Here is a 27,985-nt window from a genome sequence, read left to right as displayed (position 1 = left end):
TACTCATTCACTCACATGCAATAAACAGCTAAGGTATTGCCGGAAGTAGTTTTTTTCAAAATTATCATCTTATTAAATAATATTCAAAAGATTGTATTTTGGCTGTACATATATTTATTTGTAAATATTTGTTTATGACTTATAAGACAATATGTCAAGAGTTCAAAAAGATATGGTTTTCATTTTTATCCTGAATATGCCATTCTCACCAACACATTTACAACAAAGAAATACAATAAGTAGAGGTACTGATGTTTAGTATTTATATATTTTGTTTAATAGACAAATATATTCGAATATAAAGTAAGAAAGTAATGGAAAATAACGTACATGTAAATATATATATTACACCAATGACTGTCACTACTCCTTAGAAAATCATTGTCATTTATGAATTAAATAAATGTTTTCAAACATTTTGTACCATGAGTTTCAGTAAATGTCTTCCACAATATATGCATTTATATAAGCTCATCAAGAGAAGCTTAACAAAGTGTTTCTTTGGCAGTTCTCTTATACTTGCCTTTCTAACATTAAAATCATCATGATTTCCTATTACTATTATTACTTCAGACAAAGTGAGGTAGAAACAGCTATAAAATGCACTCAAATCCAGTTTTCTTCATAACTGGCAGCATTAAACAAATATAACATAGGTACAGTCAATCTTCATTATTAAGGACTTCTTTGGATATCAACACATACTTTGCAAACAATTTTTAAAAGCATAAATCATCAATTTTCATAGTGCCTATGCACCAACCCGTAAATGGAAAAATATAGAACCAACATTGCTGACCAGCTACTATAACCAACTTGCATCAAGTACACCATATTGTGCCAAATAAAAAATTTAGAATCAACAAATGGCATTCTTGTACCAAGTGGCATCACCAAAATTAACAATCATGGTACATGCTTGCAATACATATAGAGAAATATAGCGCAAATATAAAAATCATACATGCCTTAGCTTTGGCAATTTTTGAACAATGAAAATGGAACATATATGACACTTAAAAGAACTAAAAATCCTTCACAATTCATCGCTATTTTTTAATTACATAGAAAAATAATTCATATTCACATGCCAAAAAGATGTACTTGTCTATACCTTGAAGTAAAAAATTTTAACAAATTGAAAACCATACTTTTTTTCAGCGGCACTAAATGGTGTCACAGTTAAGTTACTTTTCCAAAGGTGATAAAAAATTTGAAATTGACAAATGCGTTACACTTGAACACTTGCAGTTTTTGCAGCAACACTGCATTACCATCAACGTGTACAGAATCAATTTAACAATGACCAAATGATTGCATAACATTCACCACAGGCAAAATACTTGGCACAACATGTGTTTGGTAAAAGAAATCAGTATTATTAAAAACTTGGTAAACAAATTATAAAATAAGTTCCCAAATGATAATCCACAATAATGAAGTTTAACTGATTATCTAGCACTAATGCCCATAAGGGCCTTAGGGCACCTTTGGATCAATCAAATTGAGCCATTCATTCATAGTTTATTATAAAGTCAAATGAGATGGATGGCCATTAGTGCAACGAGATAAGAAGCATACCAAACCTGAAGATCAAAGCAAAACATACCAAACCCAATAAATTCAATGAGGGGAGACATTGAATGACCAATTTACCTACCATTCAAATTTTTTTAATATAGCATAACATAAGCATCAACTAAATTTAATAATAGAGATTACTATATAAATAATTATATTATGATCCCATCCCATGGAAACCTTACAAATTTACTGCTATAAAATAGGCTCCATTTATCGCATTATCAAATTTGATAGGAGCAATTGACACATTTCAGAATCAAAGTAAAGCTACTTTAACTGGATAATTCAAACAAAATGGCTCATTAAGGCAGATGTGAAATAGTGGAAGAATGGTTAGAACTAAAGGAATGAGTTGGACAGGAGCATGAAGTTAATTCCCCTATAAACTATTGCTCATCAGCCCATAGGAATGGAGCTGCAAAACTCAGATGAATTAACAAACAGCTGACTAATGAGATAGACAAATGGAAACTCTCTATTGCAGCTTGATGAGGTAGAAACTATAGTTCTACATCGCCCATTTAAAAAAATCCTAGCTTGATTACAAAAAATAACTCTGAGAATACCTGATATCATTAGAAAGTCAGTCAAATGCCCACATATATATATAAATTGTAGGAGGTATAAAAGACATCACGTGCTTTCTTTACAGTACAAATGGAATTAATTTTTTTATCTCATTGAATTAACTAGAAATTTCCCAGAAAGATGATTCAATATCAAAGTCAAACTGTCCAGGTAAGAAGAATCACAAATTACTATAAAATCTTGCATGCACACCAAAAATAAATATTAACAAATATTGCCTGAATATAGACACCATTCAGTAGCTACTATTAAAATCCCAAAGGAATGGGTAGTATAAATTTCTAATAATCATCACATTTTCTGTAACATTCCAACATATTATGAGTCTGAAAAAAGACTCAATAGTAAAAATGGTTTCCACTGAGAATCTTTCATTCATCTTGAACAGAAAGCAACGGACTGCCCGGAGTAAACTGCTAGTTCTATCAAGCAGTTAATGAAAACAAGTGTTTATTAGGAGGTAGCTAAATGAATTAACAAATATCATATAGTGACATATAAGAGGAAGATTCGGTAAGTGTTAACAACAAAAGCATGTAAATATTTAAAATTTCTTTGGAAATTGTGAAAGTAGTACAGTGATTCTGCAGAGTAATGCAGCTAAATCTTTCATTCCTCAACAGTTAAAAGTTATCAAATGGTAGACATGCAATGAAACCGTTGTGATCTCAAAATAAAATTATTCTACAAATCTCTACCCTCAGTACTCTCATTATGATCCTAGTCTAAGGAGGACTTAATATGAAAAGAGCAGATACCTGCAATTTACCCATTAAAACTTGCTGTTATGCAAGGACAAATAAAACTTTTTCATTCACACAGTAATGCCCAAAACAATACTTTGTACTGAACTAACCAATTTTCTCTAATTAAACAATTACACCACTTAATAATGAAACTGAAAATGCTTACAAAGCAGCTTCATTAAGGCCAACAGGGAAGGGCTAATAATATGTCCCTTTAAATATGTTCAACAAAATTAAGCATACATGAATGAAAATACATATAACATGTGTGGAGTACACAAAGTCAGCTCTTTATGTTCAATAACTACTGTTAATTCAAAAGTAAATATGAATGTATAGATTGAAATGATAACAAAATAAAAATATGGTTACCTAAATCCATTAAACTATCAACAACTGGTGCGTGTAGCAGCAACCCTCAAGGAGAGGTATTGGCTAATAATAACTGCCCTGAATGTTTTGATTTGTCTGTTAATTATAATAAGTAAACAATATGTAAGCACTGTATAATGTAGAAAAAAATAAAGCTATTTGTCGGACGTATGGAACAAGAAAACCTCTCCCAAGTTGTACACCCAAATAACCATGGGCTAGACTGACCAAGAAGTACATATGACCACCAGACTTAGCTATGAAAAATTTGTGACTTCAATAATAATGTATATTGGAACCTCTTTCAATCAGCAAAGATACACACCCATTCATACAATCGCAATCACACTACCATTCAGCTAAGACAAATCAGTTCCTCACATTTGACACCATAGTAATACCCGCATTAAGAGTTGAAACCATAAGACTGGAGCAAAATCCTGATAACTACAGTAGAAGTCTGCATTTTGGCATGAAAAACTGTCACATAGAAAATGGTCAATCATGAATACCCTTCATGATAAATGTTTACAATCACATTTCACTTGTCACAATGATTAATTAATTCCAAATAAATATTTTCAATGACAGTGACAAAAGAGGACAAGCCTCACAACCAGTAAAGAACAATATTAGAAATTGTGAAACATATAAAGTAATTGGTCAACTGTAAAATATAAACTCTGTAGTGAAGAGACCTTCAGATAAAATCATTGTAAATACATTTTTACCTATAAAATGTCTGCTTTTCAGGCAGAAGAGGTATTTAGTCATTAAAAAATCCCAATAACAGTGCAATAAATTAAGTCTTTTGGTCCTAGCTGACTGGAATATATATTTATTCCCCAGCCAACCAATGTGCACCCATTTCACTCACCTGAGACTTCCTCCTATCCTTCTCCTCCACCCCATTATTTCCAACCATATTCTCATCATCTCCTTCCGAAGACTCTTGCTTAATGCTCACCACGCAGGGATCATCCGAAGGTCCAGCCCCACTCACTCCCACCACAGCCTCTCGGCTCGGCTCGTCCCCACCCTCACCAGTTCCACCTGATGTGCCTGTATCCCTGCTCTCTTCACCAATTCCTAATAAGATCCCCTTCGTGTTCTGCATCAAACTTTCTGCAATAGCCTCCACCCGTCTCTTCTTACCCGTAGTGCTTCCTCTCCTCCTCGGAGCACTTGGAACTACAGAACCCCTGCTGGCTGTGCTTGCCCTCGAACCCCTGGGCCTACCTGGAGAACGTCTTGGCCTCCCCCTCGTCGTTCCTTCACCCCTGCGACTGGCACTCCTGCCCCTCCCACGCCTCCCCCTACCCCTGCTCACTCCCTCAGCCTCCCTTCCGGCAGTCCATGTCATATCCACTGGCCACGGCTGGGGTGGATCTCCTGAACCCTCCCCATCTGGACTACCATCACTCTCATCGTCCTCTTCATCGTCATCGTCGTCTTCATCGTCATCATCCTCTTGCTCGCCTCTCGGTTCTGCCTCACCACCCGACACGTCTACTCCTCCCACGGCTGCAGCGTGGGCTGCAGCTGCGGCTGCCCCCAATGCCAGAGCCCTTGCCGCAGCCAGCAGTGGTAGACCTGCCTCCTCTGGGGACATTGCATGGAAACAGCGCTTGTAGTGTGGATGCTCCGGCGAGATGTGGTGCTTCTCTAGCAGATGCCGCCTCAGAGACTTGCGCACGGAGTAAGCCTTGTCACACAGCAAACAGCGCATGTGCTTGAGCCCTGTGTGGGTCATGAGGTGCGCGCGCAATCGGGATTGTTGAGAGAACACCTTCTCGCACCTACAACACACACACCCACACGACACCCATAAAGTTGGTCTGGTTAACAATCATTTCTTAAAATGAATAGCTAAGGAAAGATGATAACTTAATTTAAAAATGTCCAAAAGAGAATTCATGGGCATTGGCAATATAGTGACCATCGTAAAAGAAATCATAAATGGCACAAAAAATGCATATGTAGTGAGAAGAAACCAAAAACTAGCACCGCAGCGTTGTGCAGGTTTGACCAAAGGCACCAGAAGCAGCATATAAACATATACTCCAACTCTGCAGATTGATTCACTTTCACTGTCTCATGGAAATTATAATGCCTCCGCCCAATAAAGGAAAAGTCTAAAAATTATGAGATCAAGCATGGTTGGTAATAATAAAAGACTAAACAAGACTACTTACAGGCCAACCAATATAAATCCCAACAATTTGAGAAATGAAGAACAAGGTTTGCCGGGAGGGTTAATATTATTTGAAGAGAGAAATATAATATCTGTTTGATAGTCTTTATTCACTTAGCAATAAAGGCTAGTGTCATGATAGTTTATGTCTAACCACACAGGGAAAAATAAGACTAGATCAAATGGAAAAATTTCAGACAGATGTTGAATTACATTATTGAGTTAAATGTACATGTAAACAAACTATTGCTCCAAGAAGTATTTACATAGGTGATTCTTAAGTTTCCTGATTACTTGAAAGTTAAGTAAGGATAGTAATGGAAATAGAAACAAAGATACAATAAAGTCCAGCTCACAATACATATTAACTCTTCGACCACCAAAATGTAGAAAGATGTGGATTTTAACACAGTATCATTCTTCACACCACACAACCCAACCTTTAGATATATCTATTGAAATGAAAAATAATTCCAAGTAAGGTAAGAAAAAACTTATGAATCACACATAACTAGGGAGTGAATGCCTCAAGCTAAGAGAATAATTCTAAGTACAGAGGCAAAGAGAAGCTTAGAGTGAGTGCACACTTAATAAAATGAGGGACTCTACAAATTCATAGTCTGAAAGACAAAAAAATCATAACTTAATAAAAATATGTATATGCTCAATATAAAATAATCTTAATTGAAATAAGATGTGAGAAAATCTTTAAATTTTATTAATTAGAATTTATCAAAACAAAAAATAATTAGTATGAACAAAAATAATCTGAAAGCTATAAAAATGTTTTAACTTTTACTTACACCACACAACAAATCAGAAGCCCTTAGTCAAGCACAATTCACAATGCATAACAAGTTAAATATGTAATTACAGCCTAATTAAAGAGAAAAACATATCAAAACATTTTGACAGAAGAGAAGAAGAGAAAGAAAATGTGTCATAGCCATATGTAATTCAGCTCTTGGAATTATTAACATTTTTCCAATTAAATACTATACTGATTTACAAATGACCAGATTAAGGAAGACAGGACAAAGTTACAGAGAATAGCTATACAAGGAATATGATATTCTAATTTTATGTGCCTGAAATGTGATGTTGACACATCCATTAACTGCGGACTTGAGATTGGAAAGCGTTGCCATTGAGTACCATGAAAATAACTTACATTACATGCAAACATGGCTTTTAAACATGCAATAATGCCCAGGCTACTTCCGCATGCATTTGACGGCAGAGGCAAGGCTTGGTTTTGGCCCCAGGAATGTACAATAGATGTTACAATGCTTTCCAATCCCTCACAAAAGAGTTCCAGGTGAAGTTAACAAACATTTGAATAAAATTTTTCTAGCAATACTGAACTGTAAGCTAAAAGAAAGACAGTTTTCACAGTAATTATGAAACACAACCTGACTATGAATCAGTTATGCACTCACAAAAACAATGAAATAACTTGCACTGGCTAGCTACAAAAAATGCCATTAGTGAGTTGTTCCATGATTTATCAAAAAGAGGCTTGAATGATTGAAATTTTTAAGTGAGGAAAGTTTTAAAGCATTATAAAAATGGGCTTAAACCCCTTAAGAATTGTTGAATTTTAGAAAGAAGTTCATCTACTTCAGTAATGTTTATGTTGATTAACTTTAAAGGTGTGAAATTTGGGTTTGAAGCCCACAAGTTAATTTTATATTAATCAGGTCAAAGGAGCCCATGGATCATTGATCCAAGCCACTTTTTGCAATACAGATTTTATTTTAATGAGAGAAAGGGGTTGTCTCAATGTAAATATTGAGCTACAATTAGAAACACATATTTATAAATTTGAGAAAATGTGGCAAAGACCAACATCACATGAACCCCTCAAAAATCAATGTGCATGTGGTCAACTTGTAAGAAGTGTCCACGTTGACCAAACTAAAACAACAGTCTTGATTTACACTTGGGACTTTTAAAGTTCAGGGCATATGCATCACATCTTCCAGCCGAACAGCACTGATGGTGGGAAAATCGGTGGACTTGTAAGAGTGAGGTTGGGATTAGAAAGAGGAGACAATGTGGAGAAACATGACTCGGGCATGGCTGGGATTAAGGGGGGATAATAGGCATGGCAAGAACTCACAGGGGACAGGGAAATGCGTTGGACGGCTCGTGGACAATGGTGATGTGGCGCTGGAGGTACTTCTCACTGTTGAAACCTTTTCCACACTGAGGACAAAGAATCTGGGTCTGGCGGTTGTGGATGACTCTGTGCTCTTTCAGGGCAAAGCTGTTAGTGAATGACTGCAAATTTCCACCAAGAGCACCGAGTAGCACAGAGTGGGTAAATAAAATAGGGCAAAAGAATTAATTGTTGGAATTCATATTTGAAAACAAATACTTTCACTCCCAAATGCAATTACAGTGAAAAAATGAATTTACAATCTCCTAATTTACATAATCCCTGAACTTACATATTTTTCTAAGTTTGAGGGCAGCTACATATAAATCAAGAGAGTAAAACACTCAAATTTAGATTTCAGGGAACACAATTTATGTAAAATCTTCGCATCCCTTGAAGATAGCATATCGATTTTTGTGGTATATTTTCCAGGTGAGTCATTGCAATGTTTACACTATGCATATTGGCTCATTAGATTAATTTTTGCTAATATTTTTTATCAGGCATATGCTAACCAATTTTTAAGATGATGATGAAATAAGCTATCTGCCACCAGAGCAATATGAATTGTGCACTCCATTATGCTTTTTTCCAGCAAGAGTGGTTTCAGTTATCATCGAAAATAAAGCTACAATAATCTTCATCAGCACATTTTGATTTTTTAATATTGATTATATTGCTTTAAAATGACTGAAAAAACACACAGTATGTATTGAAGCTAAAAATGCCATACAATTAGACATCTGAATGTGAAGAACTTGGTTGGAAATCGAATAATCATATTTCGAAAGACCTTCATAGAAAACAGGATACTCTGTACAATACCTTGGCATACTGCATTTCACATTATACTGCTATTTCCTCAGACTTAGAAAATGGAGAGTCACAAAAATATTAGTAAACTCTCAAATCTTCTCAGCATTAAATAAATAACAAGGAGACAATGAAAAATTAAAGACATCCCCATTCTTTCCTTGAGGCCCCCAATTTCTTTTTAACTATCAGTAGACTATATTCACTGCCAGTGGTGAAGGTAACTTGATCAAAGTAATGATGATTCATATCCCATCTAATTTTAATGCCAGTCTCCTATGACAGAAATTTCACTTCAAATTTAGCAATGCTAGGATTTTTTTTCATTTACTCACAATGCACATGCCTGGTTAAAGAAACAGATGGGAGTATATATTTTTCACATTACTAAAATCAATTTCACTATTCTATACATAAAACATCGAAATACACTTTTAAAAAAACTTGTACCTCCTGATCCCAATTTTACATAAATATTCATTTTTATTTTTCATTGGTTAATTCAGAAGCATAAATTCAAGATTCCACTGTGTATAGCCATGAGCACAATGCAAAGCTGCATTGTCTGCACATTATGATTGTGACATTTTTATTTAGGCAACACAAGCATCCTATGTAAGTAGCAGTGTAAAATAAAAGCAGAAGTTTATAATAACTTTGAGGTAACAAATGCTCTTTTCCACATTACTTAAAATCATTGATTATATAACATTTAATTGAACGACGAATGGAATTATAAATCTTACAATTTAAAAAACAATTTGTTCAAGTTAACTTACCTTTCCACAAATTTCACAGTTGATTAAACCTTCTCCTGTATGCTTCCTAATATGGTATTTTAATTTCTGAAAAATTTTGGATAAGATATAAATTAATAAATTACTTAAAAGAAGAAAACCAGCAATGTTAACATTAATTAATTAATACAAAATAATAGTAACACAAGAATTTTTTTTAATGTTAGCTATCTTGAAAAAATTACAATGGAATAAGCTAATGATTGGTCATATTAGCATTTTTGCATCAAATAAATACATTGGGTTGTGAAATATGACTGACCTATTTCTCTTTGGAAAAAATTTAACTACCACAAGAAAATTCAATTTAATATGAATATAAACAGTTTTCTTTAGACAGGGTGGGCAGCAATTAGATGGTTTTCAATACCACCTAATAAAACATGAGATTATCAGCAGGCACCTAGTGCTCATGAAAACAATCATCCAATTATCAAGTATTTATCTACCATGGAATTCTCACCCAAAGAAGGGATTTCAATTTAAAAAGTGAATGTGATAAAGAAATTCATACAATATAGATGTTAACACTTTTAATCATAAACCATAAACACAGTAATCAACGCGAAGGTCGGTTTTATATACCACAATACCATATATTACATTATACCAGTTAAGTATTATCATAAGGAAACAATAAGGATAGAATCAAATTTAATGAAGATGAATGCCTGATGGATTTTCTTCCAATTACAACAAAATATTTTTGTATGCAACCTAAGGAGAAGTTGAAGTCTTTTATTATATGAATATTTAAGACAGTTTCATTTTGCATGGGAAAAGTAATTAAAACAGTAAATTTGAAGAAGAATGCACTGTTTATTCAGTATGTTTCTGATAATATCAACTGTTCTTCCTGTGGCATAATTATACACAAGAATGTGTAATACCAAAAAGATATGGTGTTCACATATCTTTAATAACGATACATTCATGATTTCTTACTTAAATCATTACTAATGTTTTATAAAAGATAAATGGTTATTTTTTTAGCAGCAGTGGTCCCTAAAAGACACTGATAAATAAAGTCATCAAAGAAACTAGATCTCTAGATAAAGGAACCATTAATCAAAAACATACAGCTTAATTACATGAAATACTATGATAAATTAAGCTCTGGCAGCATGAAAACAAAAATCCCTTTTGATAATCATACATTCAACAAATTTTCCTCTAATTTTTATAAATTTAAAATAGCTATATAATTTGATACTTGTGGATTGAAATGCAGAAATATCGGTGTAAAAATCATTCTCCTTGATCACGATTTGAATTCAGATCCTTCATGGTCTACTTTATTGGTAATTGATGAATGCACTTTGCAGTTTCCATATGAATATTTATTTGGCACGACCATGGTTTCGTTGAAAGGCAACATCTTCAGGTGACAGGTAGCAACACAGAACAATAATATAAATCAATCACCGGAGGGTGGGAGAAAGGTAGATAGGGAAAGACAAGGTAGCAGGAATGGAGGGGTAGGGTGATGGGAGGGGGAGTAGAAGTGAGATGAGGAGGGGTGGTAGCAGGAGGCATTGTCTGATGCATTTATCAGCGGGTGGGAAATGGTCAGGATCTGGGGACGACTAAGTTGGATAGGCCAGAGGATGAGAGAGGGGAGGGCTGTATTTTAATGGCTACCTCGGTCAGCAGGTAGGAAATGGGAAGTGTCAGGGGTGGAAAATGAAAGGTGCAGGAGGGGGGAACGAGAGAGATACAATTGGTCAATAACAAAGCACTTAGGTTGCAAATGGCTAAAAATTTCGAGCTCTTTGAGGGCATCTAATCTCGGTTCCTTCTTCTCTATGTGTAGAACCTTCAGCTGGAAATCACTGCTGTGTTCTTAGTCAAGTAGATGTTAGGTGAAATTTGAGCTCTTTCTGCCATTGATGTAGCAAGCCTGGTGTTCCGTCACTCTATTGGCAACATTTAGGTCATTCTTCTCTTGTACAGTGTGTCCATTAATTCTGTTTAGTACCCATTGTTGGCCGCTATGTTTGATCGTAAGGATCTCTTTTTTGGTGCTGGCTTCTGACATTGCAATGTGGCACAGTCAGTGAATCATTGAGCAGAGGGCCGTGTTTTCTGGTGGAAATTATGCATAGAGTGTTCATGGATAATGACATCGGAATTGCACTGCTTCCTGTAAATCATGGAATCAAACCTCTGGTCGTGAATTTTAATTTATAGATGTAAAAAATTTATAGTCTCTTAGTTCTCTAATTCCACTGAAAATTGACCGTAAGGAAGCTCATTAGTTGTCTTGATAATCCGGACCACACACAAAACATGCCGTCAACACAGCGGCACCAATGGAGTAAGTTTTGAGTCAAGGGACGTATTGATGAGAATAAGTTCTTTTCAAAGTTATTGATGTAAATATCGGCTACGATAGGGGAGCCCATAGCTAAGCCTTCCAATTTTTGATAATATTTATTAAAAAGAAAACTACCTGTATTTTGAGACACACAGGTTTTCAGTACAGCACATATTTCACTAATCACAGGGTAGGGTGTACTGGATTTATCAAGGGTGGCTTTGGTTAAATTGATTGCTTCTGTTCTCAGCACATTTGGAAACAGGTTAATTACGTCAAACGACACTAATATCCACTTTTTGGGTAGTATTTGTTTAGAGTGCAAGTTCACAAAATCATAGGAAATCTTGATTCTGACGAAACTATGGTTGAGCCAAATAAATATTCATGTAGAATCTGCTAAGTGCATTCATATTAATACGAAAAACTTCCACCAAGTCATGCCTGAGACAGGATTTTACACTATTGGTAGTCTAATTGGTCGAAGAACTTGAATGGGTATTGAGGGGGGGAACCACATTCAAGTCCTGGTTACGGCAAAAGATTTTACGCAGCGTAACTTCTGCTATTCAATGGAAATCAGCAGATGACTACATTTAAGTAAATGTCGTGGCATTTCCTGCAGTTCTTTGCATTAGTGGATTGCCATGGAGTATGATTGCATAACCACTAAAAACCCTCCCGACAACCTTGACATGATGGAAGAGCTTGGGTGTTCTGATGACACCTATAGCAGTACCACCGCCAGATAGTCAAACAATAAGGGAAAGACAAAAGGTAGTCCTTGCAGCATCTGTTCCTCAATGGGGTAGTAGAAATGCATTTCTGAAATGGATGCCCCAGTGAGGCAGACATTTTAGAAATGGTGTCATTTTGAAAATACTCTTGGAGAAGGCAATGGGAATCTCAATTAAATATCCAATGCTTATATGATGGACATAGATTAGAGTATGAGTGGTAACCAAAGATTTCAGTCCACTGGGCCATGCTTCCCGCCTAGCAGTGGGAAAGGCTAGGCTTTTGTGGGCATTATCTCACGAAATCTTTGCAAAGTGAAATTGACAGCAAAAGTAGTAAAGAAGAAGATAGTAGGAACAAGAAGAGGATAGTAAGAACAGAGAAATTAGAAAATAAATGTATACCACCTGAGATGAAGAGAAGAAATTGAGATATTTCAGGTTGGTGAGAGATGAATGGAAGCACAGCAGGGATTATTAAGGTGATAATTACAGAATAAATACAGTGGAGGGGTGGCATTATTAGTAAACATAAAGGCAGGAAGAAGCAAGTAAACAAGCAAGTGACTGATAGAATATTTTCAGAAGAAGTCAAAGCTGGTCCATGACAGTGAGATAGAAAGGACAATAAGAAAATTGAAATTAATTAAGGCTATAGCAGTAGTATTATTCCTAAGACTCTACTTGAGGGTTTTTTTTGGAAGACATGGAAGGACTAATTCATATACTTAGCAGTTCAACTAACTCATTGAACTAAAATTTGATGAATGTAAACATATATTTAAGAACTTTGCAGTCCTAACATTAACTTTAATACAAAATTGTCCAATATCAATTGAAAATTAAAATATTGAAAATGAAAAATGAATAGTGAAATCATTGTCATAGTCCTGCCCATTTCAAAATTCCTTGTTCATATAATATTTTCATGTGGCTTAGAAATCAAATAAATAGAAGAAAGTAGGAGTTTACACTAAAGAGTTCTTTTAGACTGACCTACAATCTTAAGTCACTAGAATGAGCACACTGTGGAGGGCTAAGCACTTAGCATAAAAGACAGTTATAGTCTAGTACATTAGTTCTAGCAAATTGAGTTTTAGGTGATTGTATTGATTAAATTATATGTTAATTAGACCACAAATTTATCCCAAATTTCCAATGTTAGTCTGTCTGGCATCAAATATTGGAAAATTGGTATGCCTTGCATCATTAAAACAAAATGAATGCAAATTTTAACCAGCAAGAGAATATTGGCATACTTTGTCAAATGAAAGAGAAATGGGTGGAGTAGGACACAGGACAGGAGTTACAGGATTTATTTCACATGGAAAGTAGCCAAATTTTGTTGATTAAAATTACAAGATATGCTTAGTTCAATACTGATAACTATTGGCAAATGATTCAAGAGAAAAATGGAAGATACGATGTAGCATACAGCTTATTGCTCTCTAGGAACCAGCATACCAAAGCACACTCCATGGATAAGAACTATTTGAGAAAAATCAATGCATTTAAATAGTAGGGCATCCACTTGGATGTGCGTGTCTATCCTGAGAGGGACCAATCCACCCGATTAATTGGAAAACTTCTCATGAGAATGTTCTCCTGTTCAGTAAGGCAGATGGGCAACGAGAAGCAGAATATCAATTACTTAAGATCCTTCGAACCCACTAGGTAAAAATTTATTTACCCCGTATACATAAAACGTGATGCTAGAAATAATCAAATGACCCTTTTGAGCCAAACTGAATGACAGAATAATGAAATCATTTTAAATCATGTCCAAATGCAGCCCTTCCACTAAGGGAATGAAACAAAATTTGGGCACATCAAAGTGGGCGGACAGTTCCCGAACCAACTAGGCTGTTCCCTTCAATGCATCCCAATCAGGGACAAGGTTTTCGGATGGGGAAATTAAAATTAGTCAAAGCGTGGCACAGGGAAGAATCAAAAAAGGTGAAAAACCTCTAATATTCAAATCCCTGGCTATAGTTTAATTAGAAAATGAATAAATATTACAGAATCATTATGGACATTTCGTGAAGGAAGATAAAATGTACCAAGGTAAGTTAGCCATATCACATATTGGATCCATTTGGCACCGCTTTCCTTTCCTATGAGCCAACACTTGAAAAGTTTTAACCGTTTCTAAAAATTAATAAATACCTGTTTCTTGGAGAAGGTTTGCCCACAGTATGGGCAGCTACAAGTCTCCTCTCGAGTGTGAACACGGATATGAGAATTGCAGGCTCCCTTGTCAGAAAATCGCTTGTCACAATGAGTACACTTGTAAGGCTTTTCTCCTTTTAAAAAAGAAAAAGTTCAATAATCATTAAGAATATGCACATAAATGTGTACAGACATAAATTACAGTAAAAATATTCCACATGATTGTTTATGGCTAATTTTCAACGAAAAAAAATGTTCATATGGTCCCACAATTAAGGGGAAAATGCTGATTTTCCCTGGCTAATGATCCTTTGAAATACAACAAACTAGGTCATGTAAATTAAGGACAAACAAACAACAGCATGAGAATATTAATTATCTGATTAACATCTTACTCTTTCAAACCCATTCACTAAGGAGGAGGAAAAGGACAGAAAGAAATGCAAGAAGCTTGGCTTGTTCACCAATGTTCATGGATAAGACACCAAGGAGAGGAATTTATATGGATAAGTGTAAATCAATCATTTTTTAGGTATCTACCCCATCTTAGAGTAGTCCTAACATGACAATAAATATAATGATTTTCACATTAACACAATTTTAGATAAAATTTTTATTTCTCATAAATAAAAATGTTGAAAATGATTTTTTCAAATTCTAACAAACTTACACATTTGCAATAATAAAACAATTCAGTCATTTCTTAAACATTTTATCTTTGAGTTGGTCAAAAGGTCTACAAATTAAAATGGAGATGTCAGCCATCCCATAAACTAAAATCAATGAAACAATGTACATTCATATCATAATTGAGAGGACACCATGATAAAGGACTAATGCCACACATTTGGGCGTAACTTGAATGATTATTACCAGAAAGCCATCAGGAAACATGGTAATTGAAAAGTCAAATGAACAGATAAATATAAGTTTCAGGTTTAACTTTGTGGAATTCCTTCATGATGAGGATAAAAAAGAAACTTTACACTTCCACAATAAAGATTTAATATTTCATGACCATGGTTTCAATGCTGTGCATCATCAGGTATCCTACATCAAAACTTATATAGTCTGGCTCCAAGAAGGGAGTAAGGGAGAGGGGGTAAGTCTTACCCCCTCTCCTCTCCGTTACTCTCTATGCCTTACTCCCCTCTTGGAGCCAGACTATATAAGTTGAAAAATGTTTATATATGTTACCTGATGATGATGCCCAGCTTCGAAATCATGGTCATGAAATATTAAATCTTGATTGTGGAAACTTAAAGTTTCTTTTTTACCCTTATCACGAACAGATCATACACACACCTGGCCCATAACAAAGAAACCATTCACATCCATAATTAAATAAAGAATATAATCATATTCCAACTTAGCTTGTGGCAGAGGAGGCCCTTTTCCCCAGGTGAAAATTTTCTAAGTCATTTGTATCATACAATACCTACAGCAAGTATGGGATTTTTTACGTTGATCAATGACAGCAAAAAATATTTAAATACAAGAAGGTACTCCAAATCCTCAAAACATAACATGAAATGCTGCATCAGAGGGTAATAAAATCAAATGTATAAAGTGCATATCATTCCTACCATTATTTCAAATCTGGTATGAACGAGTTTAACCAAGATCAGTGTTGAATAACCTATCAATAAAGCAACAGCTAGGGAAAAGAATACAGCATAAAGTGAAATTTTATGCAACACTTTTTTGTTTTAAAAAGATTACATCCCTGGGAGAGCATTCAAATGACTTAAACCAACGAGTTAAGCAATTAATTAATCCAACAAATTAATGTAAATTAAATATCACCGACCTGTATGGATTCTTATGTGTCGTACAAGATTTGAGCGTTGTACAAACTCCTTTGGACAATGCGGGCACTTGTGGCGGGGACCGTTATGTATTAAAAGGTGTTCGTTGTAACTGTCTTTTCTCTGAAAACAAAAGAAGTTGGTCAATATACAATTCCCAAGCTACAAATTACAAATTCACTTATCTATTACTCTACAAGCATGAGTCTTTCAGCCAAAAAATGCTATTTCTTGGTCATTTTCTTGGACAATAACCGAGGAATTTTTTCAAGTACCACGAATTTTCAAATTTTCATTATTGGCACATGAAAAATATTAAAAATCAACAGAGAAGTAAAATTTTAGTTAATGCAAAAAATACTTCAAAAGCATATTTTGATGTATTACAAATTCATTCATTCACTCTAAAGATTATTAGTTATTAAAATATATATAATACAATAACAAAATAAATATAAAGTTATTTTTACTGTAATATTTTATTTTAATAACAATTAAGGGCTAGTAGACACAGAAACTATCCAAGAGAGATGGGAGGAATATATAGAAGAATAATATGGTAAAGAACTTAGGCCAACAAGGTTAGACATGGAAAGAGAACATGACGTAGTGGAAGATAACTTAGGTCCAGACATATTTGACAATGAGATAGAATGGGCATTAAGGGAGATGAAATCAAATAAGGCTGTGAGGGTAGACAACATTCCTGCGGAACTACTAAAAGGTTTAGTAAAAGGAGGAAGGAAGAGGCTATATGGGCTGATCTGTAGTATCTAGGAGGAAGGAATCTGGCCGGAAGACTTTGTGAGATCAGTGTTAGTCCCTATTACGAAAAAGGTAAAGGTTACATCATGTGAGAACTACAGAAAAATAAGTTTGATTTCTTACACAGCTAAAGTGGTTCTCAGGTTCATCAACAAAAGGATGGACAACAAGGCAAATGATTACTTAGGGGATTATTAGTTTGTGTTTAGGAAGGGAAGAGGCACGTGCGATGCCACTGCAGTAATGAGATCACTAATTGAGAGGAATCGAGTTAATTGGGGAAAACTAAGGAGTATATTAAAGAAAATAGGAATAGATTTGAAAGAAAGGAGGCTATACCGCAATCTGTACATATCTCAGACTACTCAGGTGCGAGTGGGGGACGGAAAGTCCAGATGGTCAGAGTTAGGAAGAGGTGTAAGGCAGGGTTGTCAATTATCACCAGAGCTGTTCAACATATATATGGAGGAAATGATTAAAGAGGCATATGAAGAACTGGAGGTAGGGATGAAAGTCGGCAGGGTATTCGTAAAATCAGATAGGTACGCTGATAACCAAGCTCTAGTTTGTCAGTCAGCCAAGGGGTTGCAAGCATTGCTGAGTGAATTGGAAATTCAGTGCAATAGATATGGGATGAGAATCAATATATTTTTAAACAAAGGTTAAGCGATTTTCCAGAAAGAAAAAGGCTAAGCTAACCACTAAAATAGGAAGGCAAAAGCTAGAGCGAGAACAGTTTACCACTCTCAGAAGTGTTTTGGACCCAAATAGTCAAAGTAGTAGGGACATAAGGAAAAGAATTGCCCTAGGCAAAGAGGCTTTCACAAGAAGGAGGGAGCTGATGGCTGCAACACTTGAGTGTGGATGTTAAGAAAAGACTCATCAAAACTTTGATATGGAGCACAGTTATGTACAGCGCTGAAACGTGGTCACTGAAGCAGCATGATAGAAGTAGATTGGAGGCTTTTGAAATGGGGGTGTGATGAAGAATCGAGAAGGTGAAATAGACCAAAAGAAAAACTAATGAGGAAGCAGGTATGGTTGGCAAGGAGAGGGGTTCCTTGGGAGAAATCCTAAGGAGGCAGGAAAAATGGTTGAAGGTAGTAGGATGTTGAAGACTGTAATATAGGGGAGAATGTTGGGCAAATGAGGAAAGGGCAGGAACAGGATAGGGATGTTCAACAGGATGAAGGGAAGAAGGAAATACAAAGAGATGAAGAGGGACTTGATGTAGAGTAGGTTGCTGAATTGTGTTTTATTAGGAGTCACAAAATTTTAGTAGTTATGTCAATCCGAAACCTACCTTTATGGGTATATTACTTAATAATAACAAGGGCTAGGAGTGAAAGTTTTTTTTTCATCAGAGAGCAAATTATATATTCACATAGGGCAAAAAAGGACAAATCTTTAACATTATAATCTACCTCTACAAAAATTGACATCTGCACAAAGTTGCTTAACAACCTGCCGATTAAAAAATGAGAAAATAATTTCACTATCCAAGAAAAATCTATTCGCATATCTGGTTGATGAGTTTTACTTTAGCGTGAATGAACATCTATGTAATATGTGCATGCTAGTTTCATGTCATAATGGAATGATGTATTTCTCTTGGTGAATAATGTGATCTACATCCCATTCACCTGTCATATAGTCTTAATACTGTACACTGTGTCCGCTGGACAAATACACATATCATTATTATTACAATCTATATTTGTTTGTTTACACAGGAAACAGCACTTATAAAATTAAAGGTATGTTTTCATGTGAAAAATTCTTCATCCATGACCAAATATTCTTTTTGCAAAGTTTGTCTTAAGGAAATTATAAATTCAAGATGGTTCAAATAATTATTTACATGAAACAATAAAAAAAATGGCCTCTAATGGGTGCAATTCAACATACCGTAAATTCTTTGCCACAATGTTCACAGCGGGATATTCCTGTACCCGTGTGAAGCTGTCGATGACCATACATCCCTGATTTTGATGCAAAACCCTTGCCACAGTCTGGACAGTGATAAGGACTCTCGTTTTCATGGTCAATTTGGTAATGGAGTTTCCTGAAACAAACCATAATATGCATTAGAGGAAGAATAAGGTATCACAAATCAATAATATTTCCTGACAAAGAAGAAAAATATGCAAATTATAGCTCAGTCATATTTTTTACAGCCAGATCCTATTTGCTATTAAAGAACTCAAGTTTCTCCACAAGAGCAAAGTGACCAAAGAATTAAGTAGAAAATTTAAAAAATATTCATTCACAATGTTTAAGCAGTTCATGTCACAGCAGTCATGAGTAGAACAATTATGAAGCGATCTCTCTCCTCTGAAATTCTAGTCAATGGGAATCTCTGTAACCCGTAACTGAAACAAATGAGTTGTCATCCAAGCTTTATTATTTGAACAATTAATTTCCAAATGTGGCATTTCCTGCTATTCATTTTCTCCATGCCAGCTCCATCACAATAGAGAAGGAGAGTGATTTAAGTCCATAGTCTCTTGGCCCTGTCTTGGTTACCTTCTTTCATGACCACTGCCCACTCTATAAATGGATACCGTATTAAAGGTCTCTTCAGAATTAAATAAGCAGAAATAAATTTTCTGGTGGGTAAATTTCCACCAATTCCTTTTTTTCCAAACAGGGCAATAGCAGTGGCTAAGCAGTCTAAACTCGTATTGTGATATTTCTTTAGAAAATCTGTTGTGGTGGATTTAATATGTTTCTAGCCAACCACCAATGCACAATGTCTTTACTGTGAATTGCAACCAATAGCTTGTTTTAAGGAGCTTTAAACCAATACGTGGGCTGGTAACTGAAATCCAAGTCTATAAGTACAGCTAAAATGAGGGGGAATCAAACAAGTCACAAATTGAAATACCCTTTTATGATATTCATATCACTGTACATAATGCTTTGTAGCAATCTTTTTCTATTTTTCACCATTGTTGACAATGCTAAGTAAGACATTTAGTATTTCTCAACAATGCAATATAATTTATTTGGACCATCACACTTTTTCTAATACAAAATATGAATATGCAGGAGTAGGCATTCCATCACAATGTTAATTTGGAAAACTATGGGTATCTAACATGGAAATTCATCTATTTCTGTAAATGCTTCACTTGAAATAATTTCACCAGCCTAATGGCACATTTAAGAGAGCAATGGAAACTGTAAATTGAGCACTACTCCCTACACAAACTTGCATCCCCTTTGTTTATTAAGGGAATGGGGAACTGAATCCCAGACTCAACAAGTGAAATGAAATGCAAAGTAAAAAAAAGGGCGTAACTGGCAAATATTGCCATTTTTATTTTCTATGGTGTGGAAATACTTTAAAATTAGTATTTAAACAAAAAAAAACTAAAGTGCAAACGGGGACAGGCAAAAAACCTTTTCATGAAACAAAACAAGACTATAGCATGTTAATATGAGACTTGACATGACAAAAGATATTCATTTTATTCATAAATTTTTAAAGCCAAATAATCATGACAGAGATTTATGTCATCCAAATCATACCTTTCATCCTTTGAGTCGAATCTCTTCTGACAAATACGACACCGGAATCCAACTTTTGTGGTCTTACTATGCTTCATCCTATAATGTATTCCATATGCACGCTTACTCCACAACACCTTTCCACACAAGGAGCATTCACGACGGCGTGACTCTGAATGTACTACCTGCTTATACAATGAAAAAGGAAATACTGATTAAAACCTTCATGAATTTTCTAAAATAACTATCTTAACAGTATCAAATGGATCATGCAATTTAAACAATAATTGCCAGAAGATAAAAATGGTTGATCTCAAGAAACATTGCATTAATACTTAAACTCAATATGTAAATTAAACTCAGAAACTAAATGGAACTGGAGCAACCATTACACCATACGACATGAGTGCATTACATCCATATATTTTGAAACTCTTAAATTAAAAAATATCTCCATAATGTGACATAGCATAAAAACACTGGTGGAGCTCAAAGAAATTATACTTCAGCAATCTGTGAATCAAATAATCAAACAAAATTCAAATACTGTATGGGATTGGCATACAGACAAACCTACTTGCATACACAGTAGGTTAGGAAACTAAATGTAATGAGGTCATTGATTTCCAATACAAGGATTCATGTGGCCCTATCACACAAAGAAACATTTCGGAGACGACTTTAAAGACTAGCTGAGTGTGATCAGGCATTTGAGATTAACTGTATCAATAGGCATGGGCACTTCCAAGTTTCATTTGGATCCTCCAAGGTAGCATCAAAGCTTGAACTAGATTTATGTTGCTTTAACATTATTAATAAATTGATTTCCCTCCAAAGTAGTTAATTAGTTAGTAGTATAGAATATAAATATGAATTTATAAAAACTAAACAACTTTGGATGATACCCATTTACATTGAACATGTCATCAAATTGTTTTCTCAAAGCCTGCAAAAGTTGCTTTCAATTTTAAACTGCTGATTATTAAAATAAATACAAATTTTAATGAAAAGGTAGGTTTTTCTCAAAGCCTGTGAAAGGCAGGCTGAAATGATACCCTGCATTAAGGCAACTATGAATTGTTTGAGTGTAAAATGGAGACCTAAAAAAAAGGCTCCTACAGAATGTACAGGACGATTGGTAGATAAAAGTATAGTATTATTCTAGGAAATTGCATTGAATAGTAATCATTCATTAATGAGAGAATTTCACTATAAAATGAGCTGCATGTGCAATCAAACATACAAAAAAAGAAATTTCACAACCTTGCACACATTGTTTTTATCTCTAGTAACCCCTTGTATTATCAGTTGTTGTGACAAGTGAGAAGGCAATAATATTTTTAGGTAACTTCAAGGGTTGATGATGAAATTATGAATGCATAAGCTTCAATAAGGCAATTTAGGATTTGCTGAAAAGGAGCTGAGCCTTTAATAAAGAGATTGTATGAAAGCCATCCCAACTCATGAAGGATATAAACCTTTTGCAAATCAATTATTTGAGATGGGACACTGGACAAACAAAATTGCAGTACTACTGCCTCAGAACTGTCATACAATGGGTTAGCTAACAGTATTAGTTTCAACAAATGAATCATCCTATGCAAATACAACCACCATCACAAACGACCTAGATTATGAGTCTGCAGCCCATAGTGGTCAAAAAAAGCAAAGGACTTTCCCTTTCTTCAGCCAATTACATTCCTTGAAAAACTTTAAAATATTCACAAAAGTTTTGAATTTTTGAATTATACTTTAAATTGAAAATACCCCTTGAAATCAAATGCTAACTAGTCTGAAACATCTGCATGCTCAAAGTAATTGTTGTAGCTAATGGCTGACAGATTTTTAAATTAGTAGGATAGTATCAAATTGAATTTTTTTGTCATTTATTCATTCCTATCGAGAGACCATAATGCAACTCTAGACCAAATGATATTTATTTGCGCAAAATAGGGTAATGTCTTCCTGAAAATAGTTCATTTAAAGCTGGATAAACTTCACTTGACAGGTTTACATTTTGTACATTAAGTCGCAAATATACTTTGAAGAACTATTAGTAAATTACATTTTTCATCATTTTTATGTTTCTGTGCCATAGTAAACTATTTACAAGAGTTGTACATTTTAATGTCATGCTCCCATTGCAATCACAAGTCAGGTTGTCAATCACATAAAATTATCACACAAGGAAAATGTACAATTGACAGTTTTGTGATATTCAAAAAGTATTACCGATATTTTTAACCAATGAAATCATTAAATTTATGAAAGAAATGGGATTGACCTAATGAAAAAAGGGTGATCCCAATTATGTAACCAACAGAAAAAGAGATTTGGATTGATCCACACCCAGATATTATTTTTTGCAGAAATATTTTAAAAAGCTTCATAAATTGCAGTGGTCTGCTGTTAAAATATCTTCATATGAAGAGTGATCTCCACTACCTTGAGAATCATCAGAGGTTATATTCTCAGGAACCCAAGTACTCATTTTCAAAATAAAATAAACACATCTTTTTTATTTAAGTTGGAAAACTGGATAGGATGCAAGAATCTAAACACTTGCAATTCCATTTATCCAAATGTAAAATGTAAATAGCCTACCATGAAAAAAACTTTTCAGTCCACTGCAAAACATAAAATTAAAAAAACAAAAAGAAGAAATGTTGACCTGCTATTCTTCGCTGAAGATATTTTAAAAGAAATACCACTACTACGTATAATTAGACTATAAACCATTACTTACTTTGGCATGTTGTCTAAGGGTTTTTCTTGTTTTCAAAACAGAAGGGCAAAAGCGACAGTTATAGACTATTGCTCCAGGATGTTTAATTCTTGAATGATCTTTTAGAGCACCTAATCGAGGGAAAAGAACAAGACAACGCCGACACTTAAAGACCATTCTTTTATCATATGGCAACTCATCTGGATGGGCAGATTCCATGTGTCGTCGTACGCAAACCTGTGAGAGAAAAGTGCCAGTTTAATTATAATACTTTAAAATTTAACAGAAAACAAAATATTGTTAGCATATGACTCCCATATTCATCAAGGTTCTACAAATTTCATTAGAAATCAATCTTTATAAAAATGATGTGCTGCTAAAATATTAGGTAATAAAATCCATGTTTCAAGCTCAATCCTGTAAAATTTAACTTTAATTAAGCAAAAACATTGTGGATTTCAGAGAAACAATTTATTGTGGTGAATGCAGTTTATTCGCATATGTGGCAGGACCAGTTGCTCTGCAATAAATTATTTTCATTAAATCAAGTTCCATACAATTTGAAATTAGACGTGCTAAGACAAAATAGATAACTTTATAGAAAAGAATATGAACTAACTTGCATTGTCAACTAATTTGAAGCAAAATTTTAGAGAACACCTCAATTAATATGAGAAACAATGATGGTAATACTTTCTTCATTGCCTTGTTTTCAGGCTAAGGACTCCCTGACCTCCGATAACCAAAATAACCTCCTAAAACAATTGTTCCGCAGCACAGATTTTCCTACCCTCTACAACTATGTACCTTAGGGAATAAACTTATATTCAATACCCTCAAAATATAAACAAATTTATAACACACAAGTTCATGAAAATAATATCAACATACCCTGCTTGAAAACGTGTCATCACAAGCATAGCATCTGTAAAATGACTCCCGCTCCCCCTGATGGACTCCAACTTCATGGCCACTACGCTCCCATCTGCTTTGGAATTGAAGGGAGCAAAACCGACAGGCACGAGGTGATCGAACTTTGGGCTCAATCTTCACTTTAGGCTCTTCTGTTCCCCCAAAAACCATTCTATGGACTGCCTGTAGGTGGAGGCGATATTCATTTCCACTATCAAACTGCATTGGACATAATTCACACTCAAGAGGTTCTAATGAATTCCTCTCAGCAGCAGGGATTCCTGCTATGGCTTCATCCAGTTTCTCTACCCTAGATGGTCGTAAAAGTGAGTCGTCCTCATCTCCACTGCTAGCATCACCAATCAGTAACTGAACATCATGAGGATCGATGTCAGCCTCTCCTAAGTCAGTGTCAAGAGCATTTGGAGGAACAATGTCATCATCTTCATCTTCACAAGCATCCATCCCTGAGAAATCCATCCCCCCTACGTAACTTTCCATGTCTTCAAAATCAATAGATGATCCCCCCTCATCACTTGAATCATAATTTCCCTCTTCTCCTTTCTCCCCAATGCCCAGATCTTCCCCATCCAGACCCAAGTCTGGTACATCAGGATCAGCTGCTCGCTCTAAAGCATTAGATATTGAGGATAATGTAAATAGTGCAGGACCAAGAGTAAGACTGTGGTTTTGCAGATGCTCAAACAATGAATGAACATCTTTTCCCAAGGTTACACCACTTTGTTCACCACAAAGGGCACAAGTGATCGATGGTCCAGGGCGGAGCAGGTCATCACAGACAATGGGAGGGTCTGCATTGCCAGTTCGTTGCCACCCATGCTCAGTAACCATGTGTTTTTCATAACCACTAGCACCATCAGAAACGGGAGCACGACAAAATGGACATGGCACCCCACCAAGTTCAGGCCACAAAGCTGTAGACAACGGACACACTGAATCTGCATGCTTTTCCAGCTCCTCCTCTGAAAGGGTGGTGAAGCCACATGCTCTGCAAAAGGGTTTTCTCGAGCAGAATACCATGTGCGCCTGCTTGGGAGTAGTGGTCACATCTCCTTCTGTTGGGTATGATGATCCACACACTGAACAAGATGTTTCCTCTTCTTCATCAGCATTTTCTTCTTCAGTGGTTGATGGGGCCGATGTAGTTGTTTGTTTGATTTGCCGAGTTGCAGGAGGAGACTGTATTGGAGGAGGCATAACATCAGGGTCTTCATCATCTTCTTCCCTATTTGGACTACGTGCTGGTGGTGCACCAGCAATCACTACCCTACCAAGTTCCTGCCATAGGAGGTCTACAAGACAGGGCAACGAAAGGCGATGATATGAAAAAAAGTGTCCAAAAAGGTCTGTCTTCCGACGCTCCTTGCCACATAGACGGCACATGAACGACCATGCACCATCTGCATCTTCAATTAAATTTGGCAAAATTGCTGTTTCTTCTATTTCACCCTCTATCTCAGCAGGGACTTCTGGGGAACCCCATTCACCAACTGTTTCGTCATCATAGTCTTCCCGTACACAAAAGTGTTTACGACGCACATGAAGGGCATACGAAGCACGAGGTCTGACTAAGACACCACATAATAGACAAGTGCAGACATCATGGGCTGCAGATAGATGTCTTGCTAAGGCCACTGCATTCTGGAAAGGTCTTTTACATGTTTCACAAACGGGAGGTAAGTGATTGGCTTTTCGGTGTTCCTCCTCTTCATCAGCAGAAGGAAATACAGCTGAACAGTGCCGACAATGGCGCATCCCATGATTCATTACTTCGTGGAGCACGAGCTTTTCTCTCATCAAGAACCACTGACCACAAATTGGACATGCATGAGGGCGCGTTTGGTTAATAGAGGGGGAGGTAGTATAGCGCTTTTTTGATGACGATGGTTGCTGCTGTTGTTCTTGCTGCTGCTGCTGTTGGTGTTGTTGCATATACTGAATGGCCACCTGTTGCAGACCAATAATTGAGTTGAGGGGGGGGAAGGATGTGGAAGGAACACTACAGCTGCAGGGTCTGCCAGATGGATCCCTCCCTGATCCAAGACAAACGGTACAGTCTCCCCCCAAAGGAGCACTTTCTTTTTTCTTGTCATGCTTAAGTCTTTGGGTTCCGCGGGCTCCTAATGCCTTATGCCTCAATATCTTAGAATATCGAACTTTGCGCGGACTACTATCGCCACTATCACTCTCACCTTGGCTATCACTCTCCTCCTTGCTGCCACGTTCGTTAGCTACATCTCCCACCCCTGGTTTCATCTTGAAACCAAGGGTCTTCCGACCATAAGTTCGAGTTTCTGGTAGTAAAGCAATTGGCACACTAGAATACCTCCTGGACTTTCCAGAAGTTGCACCATCTTCAAGGTTTTCATTCATTATCAATCGAAACTACAAATACACCCAACCCACCTTTGCATTATTTACAGCCAAGTCTCAGAAGTTTATTCATTTCATATAGAGCAGAATAACTGCCTAAAGCTATATCTTAACCCGTGAATATTTTTGCATTAAAAATACATTGATGCTGCATTCACTATTTAACACCTCATTTTATGATTTAGTCACTCTCTCATACTTTAATTTCCCTTTTCTTTGTAACGGAGTAATGAAAAAAATAGCATTCCTTTGCAATAGATTGCAGACAGAGGTGCTAATCATCATTGTGGTTGTAATGAACACCACTCAAGTGTACTTAGAAACTGATACCAGAACATAGCTTATTTACTAATCCTCTCAAACATCTCTAAACGTAAATGACCCTTTCATTACGCGTGGCTATCTGTAAAATAGGGGCTTGTATATTGATATATTTATCACCCAAGTAGCTATTTAAAATAACTATGTGAACTTTACTTTTGGAAATGCAAAACAAACGAATAAAACTTTTAACTCTTGAACTAATATGGATATTTTAAAACTCTTATGGTCGATATATGCATACAAACTGCCTTTAAGGTGGACTAGTAAATAAAATTTGCAATATGAAATATTGATTCTCCCTGAGACATCCTTGGATATGTGAGTCCTTCGATTACTAGTAAATGACTGGCATTAAACACAACAATATCTTCAAGATGCTTGCAGCAGCCAACACTGAAATGGAAGATAAAAGAGTATTTAGCTACATATGTAAGAGATACGTTACCTGGATGAAACTCTCCTCGCACAATTATCCGTTCAACAGAATAACAGAAGAAAATCATCTAGTATGAAAACAGTGACAACATTACTAAAACCCGAGATTGTTATCATTAGTACATTCATATGCAGCACATATTACGTACACAAATGCATCAGAGACTTATTTCGCCGATAGAAATAAGGCATTTCAAATGACGCATAATAAATATTGGCTATGGGTTCGATGCCCGGTTCGGGCAGCCATGTTGTTGCAACTGGCCTTTTGTCAACTCGATATTCACACTTATGAGCTACGCCGTTTCCTGCGTAATAGGAGCACAGCAACTACTTAGATATCTAAAAGTACACTGTAAAGCCGCTAATACATATGAAATATAAAGATTAACACTTACGCTTTGATTAGATATAAACAGACGTTGGAGAGGCTGACCAGACCTGCTCCCGAACCCCCCCAAGACTCACTGAACGCACTGAACTAAACAACAGCATAACCAACGCCCTCATACTTCCATTCGTAGATAATTCTTGTGTATCAATTGATCTGTGGTTTGTAGCGTAATGTATAGATGGCGTTGGTGTATCATAAATTGAGCAATATTTATTAACAAAAAAATTGTTATTTCCT

General features: G+C 35.7%; 1 protein-coding gene across 2 annotated transcripts; it reads right to left on the bottom strand.

Moving 5' to 3' along the window:
• On the bottom strand, positions 1–27,855 carry LOC139694351 (uncharacterized). 2 transcript variants are annotated; one of them, XM_071592855.1, is made up of 10 exons: positions 27,753–27,855; positions 24,181–27,312; positions 23,311–23,526; positions 20,586–20,752; positions 18,960–19,116; positions 16,289–16,409; positions 14,476–14,612; positions 9,238–9,303; positions 7,607–7,767; positions 1–5,089 (listed from the first exon to the last, which is right to left on the bottom strand). In XM_071592855.1, exons 2-10 carry the CDS (start codon positions 26,593–26,595, stop codon positions 4,129–4,131), a joined length of 4,401 nt encoding a protein of 1,466 aa, XP_071448956.1. In that variant the 5' UTR covers positions 26,596–27,312; positions 27,753–27,855; the 3' UTR covers positions 1–4,128. The 2 variants fall into 2 exon arrangements, with proteins under 2 accessions (XP_071448956.1, XP_071448957.1); XM_071592856.1 differs by having other exon boundaries at positions 20,586–20,749.
• Positions 27,856–27,985: the final 130 nt, after the last annotated feature.

Source organism: Hetaerina americana, unplaced genomic scaffold (assembly GCF_022747635.1).
Source record: "Hetaerina americana unplaced genomic scaffold, ioHetAmer1.1.p SCAF_5, whole genome shotgun sequence".
In the NCBI taxonomy this organism is placed as follows: domain Eukaryota; kingdom Metazoa; phylum Arthropoda; class Insecta; order Odonata; family Calopterygidae; genus Hetaerina; species Hetaerina americana.
Note: the sequence above shows the minus strand (reverse complement) of the source record. Positions and strands in the feature narration are given on the sequence as shown.